General features: G+C 41.9%; 1 protein-coding gene across 1 annotated transcript in view; it reads left to right on the top strand.

Moving 5' to 3' along the window:
- The first annotated feature begins 509 nt into the window (after nucleotides 1-509).
- LOC121924255 (oocyte zinc finger protein XlCOF6-like) overlaps nucleotides 510-12056 on the top strand; it is a 13583-nt gene continuing 2036 nt past the window's right edge. The window contains exons 1-4 of the mRNA XM_042455550.1: nucleotides 510-1245; nucleotides 1419-1539; nucleotides 5693-5778; nucleotides 6200-6320. Coding sequence (XP_042311484.1) covers nucleotides 832-1245; nucleotides 1419-1539; nucleotides 5693-5778; nucleotides 6200-6320 — 742 coding nt within the window. The 5' untranslated portion in view covers nucleotides 510-831. The remainder of the gene's footprint in view (nucleotides 1246-1418; nucleotides 1540-5692; nucleotides 5779-6199; nucleotides 6321-12056) is intronic.

The raw sequence follows: 12056 nt of genomic DNA on the forward strand, positions 1-12056 counted from the left end.
GGTCATAGAACGCATTAGTTATTTTCAATGGAAAAAGTGTTTCGGGTTACGAAATTTTCGGGTTACGAAAGGAATGGCGGAACGAATTAATTTCGTAACCCGAGGCACCAGTGTATGCAAAATATCCCCCCTTAAAAGACAATTAAACAGTATAGAATTTAAAATTACATAACAATTTGAGAGCAAACTGTTCTGCTTTAACTAATGTACAAACAAGGTTCAGATAGCCAAAGATGTTGTGGCAACACTCAGGTCTCTGGTTCTGTTGAACAGCAGTGTTATGCTGTTCTCTTCCCGAGGCCTTGATTGTGGAAGCCTCATGGACCGTCTGAGGGGAAGGGTTTGGGCCAGATGCCGGAACCACTGTCTTTCGATAAGACTGGAGGAGCCTCTGCTTTGCTTCCTTTTCCTCAGGCTCTGATTCTGAATTGACCTACTGAGTGGAAAAAGAGCCTGCCTGATGTTTAAGCTTCTGCTGAGTCTCTTCAACTGTTCAGTCTGCTTTTTTTTCCTGATGCAGAAGAATTTTAACAAGGGGAAGCATAGAGATTGGGGAATGAGTTCATGGTGACACAGCCTTTGGATGGATGCTGGATAGAGTTGAGATTTAAGACTGTGACCCAGAAGGATAGGACACCTCTAACTAGGACAAAATATCTAGAGCAAAGCTGAGCATTAATCATCTCTACTTCAAGAGAGTGTTCACCCTGCCTCATTCATGAAACATTTTTCTTTCTAGGAATCCAGTCCTTTGACTTGAAGGAAACTCTGGCAGCAGAGAGAAGAACCTCTTTGGCTGTCTTGGAACCTGTCTGGAAGCAGCAGTCAAAGATGGAAAAGCAAGGCTCAGCTGGCCTTGAGTTAGCAAAGGGTGATCCATGTCTTCAAGGTGGGATCAGTGGGAAGTTCTGCCCAGAAACCACACAGAAGAGTCTGGCAGAAGATACATTAAATTCAGAGATAAAGCAGGAGCATTTTAAGCAATTCTCTTACAAGGATGCCGACAGCCCCCGAGAGGTTTGCAGCCAACTCCATGCTCTTTGCCATCAGTGGCTGCAGCCAGAGAGACACACCAAAGCCCAGATCCTGGACCTAGTGATCCTTGAGCAGTTCCTGACCATCCTTCCCCCAGAGATGGCAGCCTGGGTCAGGGAATGTGGGGCAGAGACCAGTTCCCAGGCAGTGGCCCTGGCTGAAGGCTTCCTCCTGAGCCAGGCAGAGGAGAGAAAGCAGGAAAAGCAACAGGTGAGAAAGAGTTTTATCTTAGTAATTTCAAAGATACTGTAAGCCTCCAGCTCAAACTATTGCTCAGTATTTTCTGGAAATCATCATGGAGGGAAGATCCAAACCCTCTCCTGATCTTTTGTCTTTTCTGATCTTTCTCTTTGTGACACTTGCTACTATTTTTCCTCCCCAAGGAGCTCATTATAGAAGAGGCTGGTGATTTTCCTGTGGCAGAGAAGGCTCTCTCAGACTCTGGAGAGAGAGTCCTGTGCAAGTGGATGGTACAGCCAGATGAGAGAAGCATCACCATAATGGGTAAAGAATCAGTGGGTGCTTCCCAGGTTAATCTTCTTGTCTTGACTGTGCCTGAAATAGGTGGACTGTATATGTGCTCTCTTTAGCCTATGTGGGGAAGGGATCAATACCCAGTAAATTTTTTTCTTCAGGTGTTTAAAGAGATGCCTTTCAATAGTAGCCATTATACTAAAAAGGGGTTGAGTTATACATAGATGGAAACACACAGCTGGTGTATCTCATGGCAAAGATACAAAACCTACAGAAAGGCAGCTGAAGGGCTGATTCTGAGAGGTGATAACATGACACTCCTTAGCTTTTATTTATTTTCCATTTATGAAGAGCCTGGGACTTGCACTGTATTTATTGCTAAATACTAGAGTCTGAGAAACCTCTCCACCCTCAGTTGGATATTCATGCCCAGAAAATGCCAGTGAGTCCTCAAGGGTATTTTGCTTTTCTGAGGGCTTCCCTGATAAGCTTTTTTGGGAGTCAGTCTTCCTTCACATATATTTCTGAAGTTTTTCCATAATTTGTTTACATGAATTTTGTATATAACTGTTTTCCTGTTCTTTTAGTTGTAAATTGCCATATGTAGTGATGGCACTATAGAAACAAAGGATAATAATTAATGATAATAGTTTCTTGTTCTCCAACCAACCTCTTGGTCATTCCAATCTCTAATAACTGCCTCTTTATTATGGAAACATAGAGTTGGAAGTGCCATCCAGTCCAACCCCCTGCCATGCAGGGACTCACAATCAAAGCACACTGGAGAGATGGCCTTCCAGTTCCTGTTTAAAAACCTCGAAAAAAGGGAACTCCACCATACTCCTAGGGAGATTATTCCACTGTCATACAGCTCTTACTGTCAGGAAGTTCCTCTTAATGTTGAGGTGGAATCTCTTTTCCTGGAGCTTGCATCCATTGTTCTGTGTTCTAGTTTCTGGAGCAGCTCCTAACAAGCTTGCTCCATCCTCAATGTCACACCCCTTCAAATACTTAAACAAGGCTCTTATATCACCTCTTAACCGTCTCTCTCCAGGCTAAACATACCCAGCTATCTAAGTCTTTCCTCAGAAGGCATGGTTTCTAGACCCTTCACCATTTTGATGGCCTTCCTCTGGAAACGCTCAAATTTGTCAAAATCCTTTTTGAATTGTGGTGCCCAGAACTGTACACAACCACCAGTCTGAATCTTCCATCTCTGCCACTGAATATGCTGTAGCCCTATTTGCTTGTATTTGTTTACTTTTTGTTTATTTTAATTGATTATTTTAATGGTTAATTTGTTTAATTCACATTTTAGGGGAGGGAGGGATGAACTGGGATATTGGGTTTTGTATGGATTCTTTTAATTATAAGCCACCTCAATTGTCTTTTGACAGAGAGACAAGGTAAAAATAAAGTTTATTATTATGGTTATTATTCCAGGTGAGGCCTGACCAAAGCAGAATAGAGTGTCACTATTACTTCCCTTGATCAAGACACTATATCTCCATTGATGCAGCCTAAAATTGCATTTGCCTTTTTAGCTGCTGCATCACACTGTTGACTCGTGGCCAGCTTGTGGTTTACTTGGAATCCTAGATCCTTTTCACATCTTCTTAAGCCACATGTCTCCAATCCTATATTTGTGCATTTCATTTTTCCCACCCTTCGTGTTGAAATTAATTTTGTTAGTTTTGGCCCAGCTTTCTAATCTATTAAAGTTGTTTTGAATTTTGATCTTGTCCTCTGGGATATTAGTTATTCCTTCTAATTTGGTGTCATCTGCAAATATGATAAGTATGCCCTCTATTCCTTCATCCAAGTCATTAAAAAAGATGTTGAATAGCACTTGTCTCAGGACAGAACCCTGTGGTACCCCACTAGTCACCTCTCTCCAAGAGGAAGAGGAGCCATTGTTGAGCACCCTTGCGTTCTACCAGTCAAACAATTACAAACCCACCTAACAGTCACAGAGGTTGAACAGATCGGCATTTAATGCCGGCCTTGGGGCAGAGTGAGGGTGTGGTGTCTGCATGATTTTGTTTTGTTTTTTTATTTATATACCGCTATTCCAAAGATCATAGCGGTGAACAGCAAGTAAGCTAATTAGCAAGTAAGCTAATTTGCCCCCAACAGTCTGGGTACTCATTTTAGCGACCTCGGAAGGATGCAAGCCTGAGTCAAGCTTGGGCCTCGACACTGCCCTGATGCCAGCATCACGCCATGCACCCAACCACATGGCAGGTGGTGTTACGGTGCTCTTTTGGCACAGTGTCCAGATGACACACGTCAAAAAGAGCACTGGAAAGGCCACCACAGTGGCAAAGGCTCCCTTTTTCTGGCTCCAAAAGGAGAGTCATTTTGCTGTTCTTTTTAGGGCTGGAAAAATGCCGGATCATGGCTGCGGCAATTACACAATTACACAGCAAGGAAAGGGGCAGTGGCAGGCCATTCCAAAGGGGTATTGCTTTCAGACTAACTGAGCGGTAATTATAGTTTTTTGTGGGGTTTTCGGGCTATGTGGCCATGTTCTATTAAGAGTTTCTTGCTGACCTTTTGCCAGCATCTGTGGCTGGCATCTTCAGAGATGCTGGCAAAATGTCAGGAAGAAACTCTTCTAGAACATGGCCACATAGCCCAAAAACCCACAAAAAACTATGATTACTGCTCATGAAGGCTGTCGACTGAACGGTATTTGTTTGGATCCTCTCCCCCCCCCCCCCTTTTTTTTTTTTTTTTGAAGATGGGACAACGTTTGCCTTCCTCCAGTCTGCTGGGAGTTCTCCTGTTCTCCAGGAGTTCTCAAAGATTATTGCCAATGGCTACAAGATTACATTTTCCAGTGCTTTTTATAGCTTTAGATGTAATTCATCTGGTCCTGGAGATTTATATTCATTTAGATTAACCAGGTATCCCTGTACTTCCTTTTTACTTATTCTGTGCTGGATTTCTCCTATTGTGTTCTCTGCTCCATTTTCCTCAGGTTGAGCACACTTTTCCTTTTCTAAGAAACTGAGGCAAAGAAAGTGATGAGTAATTCTGCCTTTACTTTGTCCCATTTTACCATCTTCTCCATGCAGTGGTCTTACCATTTCCTTTTTCTTCCTTTTGCTATGGACATACCCCCAAAAGCAGTTGTTGTTATTCTTAATCTCTCTAGCAAGCCTGAGCTCATTCTGTCCTTTTGCTTTTCTGACATTACCCCTACATGTGCTAGCCATTTGTTTGAATTCCTCCTGGTGATTTCTCCCTTTTTCCATTTCTTATACCTCTCCCATTTAAAACTTAGCTCAGTTGAAAGATCTTTAGTCATTCATCCTGCTTTCTTTAGACACCCCCCATTGGAACTGTTTGAAATTGTGCCTTCAGTATCTCCCTTTTGAGAAACTCCTTTCCATTCCGAACTACCTTCTCTTTTACTATTCCTGACCTTGGGATTACCCCCAGTATTTCCTTGAGTTTACTGAAATCAGCTTCCTTAAAGTCTAGAATGTGTGTCTGATTATGCCTGGCTTGTCCTTTCCACTGTATTACAAATTCCAGGAGAACATGGTCACTCCCACCTAAGCATCCCACCACTTGAACTCCATTAACCTGGTCATCCCTGTTGGTTAGGATCAGATCTAAAATAGGTGACCCCCCTTGTTGCCTCTTCCACCCTTTGGACAATGAAATTGTCTTCCAGGCAAGTAAGGAATTTGCTAAACCTTAATATTTTGGCTGTGTTTGATTTCCAACAAATATCAGGATAGGTGAAATCACCCATCATTACTGCATCTTTCCTTTCTGAGTGTTTGGTCATCTGCTCTAGAAAGGCATCATCCAATGCCTCCGTCTGACTTGGGAGTCTGTAGTAGACTCCCACAATAACATCCCTGTTGTTTCCCTCCCCTTTCATTTTTATCCAGATGCTCTCCCCATGGATTCCAGGATTTAAGTCATCTGACATATAATGCTGCTCCTCCTTCTGTGTTTGGCCTATTTCTGTTAAAGAGGTTACCTCTATTACTACATTCCAATCATGAGACTCATCATGAGTTTCATTGTTGCTTGTTTTATCGTATTTGCGTTATTGTGCTAGAAGTTCAAGTTCATCTTGCTTATTTCCCTTGCTTATTGTCCTTGTTTGCATGTCACATCAGACAGAAGCAGAGGAACAGTTTTGTGTTTTGTTTCCTTCCAGGCAATGAAACACAGCCATGGTCAATAGAGCCCAGCTCCTCTCTTCCTTTTCACAGACTGAGACCAGCTTCTGTGACCCTGGATCAGGTAGGGGCCAAATTCCCTGGAGGACCAAGAAGGGGTCAGGGTCAGTTCCTTGGTTCCCTGCTTATCTCTCTGGGCCAGGAAGAACCTCTTCCTTTCCTTTTTTAAGTCAAAGTTGTTCACTAAAGTGACTCTTGAGTGCTATTACAGAAAAAAATTAATTGCAGTCAGCAATAGCAACAGCAAATACCTTTCTATACTGTTTATTGGTGCAGTTAAGCATTCTCTAAGGGGTTTACAAAGGGTAAAAGTAATTGCCCCCAACAAGCTGGGGACTCATATTAGCAACTAACGGAAAGTTACAGTACTAGCATTTAACCATTGCGCCACCAGGGCTCCTTCAGCAGCTCCAAACTAGTGTACTTAATTTTATTTCCCAGTTTACTTCTATATGTTTGGTTGATGGGAATATTTTATTGTTTAGGTGTCCTTTGAAGAGGTGGCTGTGTATTTCAGCGATGAAGAGTGGGACTTTCTGGATCCAGACCAAAGGTCTCTGCATTGTGAAGTCATGGAGGAGAATTTGGAAATTGTGGCCTCCTTAGGTAAGGCACCTTTCTTCTCATGCTAGATCAAATCAGCTTGCAAGTGATAGTGAAATACTGTTGCCTCTGCCTGCTATCATGTTGCATTTTGACAGTTTTAGGTCATCCCCTTCCTGTTGGGTAGGTTTCAGATATTTTTTCACAGGAAGTCCTAAACTGCCTAACCTTGGTCAAGGCTCCAGTGGACAATTGCAGGATACAGAAGTTCTGGTGTGTAGCACTGTATGGGGAACTCCTCTGTCCTAGAGGTTTCCCCTCAAAGGGCTTACTTTGTCTCCTCCAGCTTTTGCTTTGGTTACTTCCAACTACCAATAAAAAGAGAGTAACTTTATTGTTAAAAGCTAAAAGCCATCACAATTTGATTCTGGACCAGACAGTGAATACAAAAGCAATATAAAAGGATCAAGGCACAGAATATCTTGGGGGGGGGGGAATCAAAGAATCCCATCAATAGGATACAGTAACACAACAATAATGATAAAAACATATGGCAAATGAGACTTCTAATCATCATTCCCATCTTGAAAACTAAGTCTAATCTTACTAGCAGCTAAAGCAAATGTTATCACCATGGAGTTAATGAATCCATCATTACCAGCCAAAAGAATACAGATCTGCTGGGAACAAGATCTTTCAGAAAGAGAATGTAAAATATGATCAAGGAACTTTTGTCTAAGAGCTGTATAGAGAGGGCAATGTAAAAGATAATGTTAAATATTCTCCACTACTCCAGTTTTACAAATACACAATCTTAGGTGGATTGGGGTGTTGTTATATCTGCCTGTCAAATAGGCAGAAGGCTAATCAAAATGAAAGACTGGTTTCTTTAAGGTGACTGGAGTGGGCTGTTAACGTTGCAGGAAGCTGTTATTAAGGTTTGTCTTTTAATGAATATTTTTGTAATGTTTTTACATTGATCTATTGTTTACTTCTAAATTATTTTATTTATATATTTATTTATGCTTTGGTATAGTTTTAACCTATATTGTTTTTAAATACGTTGTAAGCTGCCTTATGCCTCATTCATAGTATTTTAGAATTGGAGGATTTCTCGGGGCCATCCAGTCCAACACCCTTCTGCCATACAGGAACACAGAATTAAAGCACACCAGACAGATAGACATTCAGCTTCTGTTTAAAGACCTCCAAACAAGGAGACTCCACCATTTTGCAAGGGAGTGTTTTCCACTGTCATCAATTGTTCTGTGTCCGAGGCGGGTTACAGACCACCCATTTGGGGTGGGCTGTACCCGCCCCTTTCCCCGGTGTATCAGGACCTCTGCTGCCAGAACAGCAGCCGCTGAGGCCCTGATCCGCCGCTTTTCAGGCTGCAGGGAAGTGGTAAAATGCTGCTTCCCCGCAGCCTGAAAAGGGGTGTCCTTGGGGCTTCAAGCCCCAAGGATACCCCACGGCGACGGGGAGAAGGAGAAAGGGGCCGCTTAGCCCCTTTCTCCCTTGCTTTGCTGGGCCATCTGAAGGCTGCACCCAGCGATGCAAAGCGGTGCCGCAAACCAGGAAGGAGCTCCAAAACGGGTGCACTAAGCGCCCTGGCGCGGACCAACGACATCACGTCCGCACCGCCCCATATAGAGGCAGCACGGTCGTGACGTCGTCATGGCGGCCTCCATGTGGAAGGGGAGCCGCCATTGCTTGCTGCATCCTCAATATGATATCCCTTTGAAGATTCATTAGAAAATTATAGGTTCAAGAGAGTATAAAAATTTACTCAGGGAAAAAAGGGCAGAATATGTACAGTACATCCAATTTGTATAGAGCTAGGCCAGGCACTCATGGAAAGAGACTCCATTAGATTCTGGGCCCTGGTGGCAAAAGGGAAATGTACATGGCTCTAATGATAACCAAATTATTTCTGTGCAATGACAGGCCCGCTTCTCTACACATTTTACTGCACCCCCCCTACTTCTGGGATGATCCTGAACCTCTGTCACATTCTGGATAATGCTGTCACGTTGCCCAGTAACTCCGATGAAATTAATAAATTGATTAATTCCCTACCTACTATATATGCTCCCTGGAGAATTATTCAGATCAAATCCTGGTTGGTAGTCCCCAGTACTTGCCTCCCTATTTACGTATACTGTATTAACCAACATGGAAAAATCCCTCAGAGCTGGAGTGTGAATATGTTTGTCCCTATTCACCAAAAAGGTTCCATGGCTGACCCAAAATTACTGAGTATCATGTCTAAATTATATTCAAAATATTTATTGGGTAGATAGGAGTTGTGGGCTTTATTGCAGTAGATCAAGCAGAATTTATGAAAGGCAAATCCAGAATAGATCGATGTTTTATCCTTTATCATGTGATTCAAAAATATTCCCAAAAAGGTAGACGAGAACTCTTTGACACCTTTATTGATTTAAGCTCTGCTTTTGACCTTGTTGACAGAGAACGTCTTTGGCCAAAGTTAGCCACCACTAATATTGATAGAAGGGTGCTCTTTTTAATTGAACTGTTGCATACTAATACATCTCTTAAAGTTGGACTTGGGGCAAAGGGACTATTATCAGATAGTATCCCAACAGGTAGAGGAGTTTGACAAGGATGCTTTCTGGCTCCCTTTTTATTTAATTTTCATCTAAGTGATGTTGTTCATGATCAGACTGGGTTAGAATACTTCCCAGTTTTGATTTGTTGTTAACTGTTCTCGAGTCGATCTTGACCCCTGGCGATCCTGCTGATGAGACATCTCCAAGACCCTCTATCCTGCACTACTTTGCTCAACTCCTACTTGTGATCTCTTAGTGTCCAATCCATCCATCTTGCACGTGGCCTTCCTCTCTTTCTATTCCCCTTTACCTTTCCTAGCATTACTGGTTTTTCCAATAATTCAAGCCTTCTCATGATGTGTCCAAACTACAACAACCTGAGTTTTGTCATCTCAGGTTTTAGGGAGATTTCTGGCTTGATCTGCTCCAGGACCCATTTGTTTATCTTTTTGGCTATCAGTAGAATCCTTAGAACTCTCCTCCAGCACCACATTTTGAATGAATTGATTTTCCTCCTATCCTCCCTCTTAACTGTCCAGCTCTCAGATCCATATATGGCAATAGGGAATACAATGGCTTGTACGATTCTAACTTTTGCTCAGTTGTATATCCTTACATTTTAAGATCTTCTCTAGTTCTTTCATAGCTGTCCTTCCCATTCTTAATCTTCCTCTGATTTCCTGGATGCAGTCTCTATTTCTATCAATGTTTGATCCCAGATATGAGAATTCTTTTACTATTTCTATTTCTTTGTTGTTTAATTCAAATTTGTGTAAGTTCTTCATGGTCATTATTTTGTTTTCTTTATGTTCAACAATAAGCCTGCCTTTACACTTTCTTCCTTAATCTTTCTTAGTAGTTGTTCTAGGTCTTTGAGGTTTTCTACTAGTATTGTGGTGTCATCTGCGCATCTCAGATTGATGATATTCCTTCTTCCTATTTTCACTTCTCCTTCTTCTGTGTCCAAGCCTGCTTTTCTTACAATATGTTCTGCATATAAGTTGAACAAGTAGGGAGATAAGATGCAGCCTTGTCTGACTCCTTTCCCAATTGGGTACCATTCTGTTTCTCTGTATACTGTTCTGACAGTAGCCTCTTGTCCTGAGTACAGATTCCTCATCAAGACTATCAGATGTGTTGGCACTCCCATATCTTTAAGAACATGCCATAGTCATTCATGAGGGGAATGCTGTGGATATAGTATATCTTGATTTCAGTAAGGCCTTTGACAAAGTTCCCCATGATATTCTTGCAAACAAGCTTGTAAAATGTGGGCTAGACAAGGCAACTGTTACATGGATTTGTAATTGGTTGACTGGCCGAAGCCAAAGGGTGCTCAACAATGGCTCTTTTTCATCCTGGAGAGAAGTGACCAGTGGGGTCCCACAGGGCTCTATCCTCGGCCCAGTGCTATTCAACATCTTTATCAATGACTTGGATGACAGAATTGGAAGCATTCTTATCACATTTGCAGATGACACCAAATTAGGAGGAGTAGCTAATACTCCAGAGGACAGGATCAAGATTCAAAATGACCTGAACAGACTAGAAAACTGGGCCATAGTTAACAAAATGAAATTCAACACAGAGAAATGTAAGGTACTGCACTTAGGGCGGAAAAACGAAAAGCACAGATATAGGATGGGAGACACATGGCTGAACGAGACTACGTGTGAAAGGGATCTAGGAGTCCAAGTAGACCATAAGTTGAACATGAGTCAACAATGAGATGCGGCAGCTAACAAGGCAAACGAGATTTTAGGCTGCATCAATAGAAGTATAGTGTCTAGATCAAGGGAAGTCATAGTGCCACTATATTCTGCTCTAGTCAGGCCCCACCTGGAATATTGTGTCCAGTTCTGGGCGCCACAATTCAAAAAGGATGTTGAAAAACTGGAACATGTCCAAAGGAGGGCAAGTAAAATGGTGAAAGGTCTAGAAACCATGTCCTATGAGGAACAACTGAAGGAGCTGGGGATGTTTAGCCTGGAGAAGAGAAGGTTAAGAGGTGATATGATAGCCCTGTTTAAATATTTGAAGGGATGTCACATTGAGGAGGGAGCAAGCTTGTTTTCTGCTGCTCCAGAGAACAGGACCCAGAACAATGGATGCAAGCTGCAGGAAAAGAGATTCCACCTGAACATTAGGAGGAACTTCCTGACAGTAAGGGCTGTTTTGACAGTGGAACACACTCCCTCAGAGTGTAGTGGAGTCTCCTTCCTTGGAGGTCTTTAAGCAGAGGCTAGATGGCCATCTGTTGGGGATGCTTTGATTTGGATTTCCTGCACGGCAGGAGGTTGGACTGGAGGGCCCGTGCGGTCTCTTCCAACTCTATGATTCTACCCACTATATAAAACACCTTTTGCAATGGAACAGTATTTTTAAACCTGACCCTGTCCCCACTTAGAAAAGTGTTTACAGCCCTAGGTTTTCAGTGTATGCCGTCCGCCTACTTGAAGAGAAGATACAATATTACTCCAGTGCATCACAGACTTTGTATTTGTGAGTCAGGGGAAGTAGAGGACATGCACCACTGTCTTTTGTAATGCCCTATCTATATGGCCCCTAGACAAAGTTTCCTAATCATATTCTTTGCACCTTATCCAGTCAACTTCCCTTTGAGCAGATTTGTATTGAATTGATGAGCAATGATGTATATATCACCATTATGGTTGCAACGTTTGCCTTGACCACAAGTAAGTTAAAGATTTAGACATCAAAATCATTTATAAGAATTTATATGGAGCTCATGAAGATACATGGTACCTGACAAGGGGCTTTTAATTTAATTTATATTAAAGATGATTTTATATTTTTGCATTTGTATATTTTTGTTTCACTTGCTTGTTACATGTATGCTATTTTAAATTTATTATTGTTCTTGTAGTTCATTTGTTTCTATTTTACTTTAATTATATTGAATTGCGATGGCTTGTAGCTTTTAACAATAAACAAATTCTAGACTCAAAACAGATATCCCTTCAGATATTTAAACCGGTCTATCATATCACCTCTTAAGCTACCCAGCTCCTTCAGCTGCTCCTCATAGAATGTGATTTCTAGACCTTTCACCATTTTGGTTGCGCTCCAGCTTCTCAACATCCTTTTTGGATTGTTGCCCCCAGAACTGGACGCAATATTCCAGATGAGGCCTGACCAAATTGGGACAGAGTGGTACTTTTACATCCTTTGAAAAAGACACATTTTTTAGAGAAAGGCAGGATAG

This window comes from Sceloporus undulatus, chromosome 2 (genome assembly GCF_019175285.1).
Source record: "Sceloporus undulatus isolate JIND9_A2432 ecotype Alabama chromosome 2, SceUnd_v1.1, whole genome shotgun sequence".
Taxonomy (NCBI): domain Eukaryota; kingdom Metazoa; phylum Chordata; class Lepidosauria; order Squamata; family Phrynosomatidae; genus Sceloporus; species Sceloporus undulatus.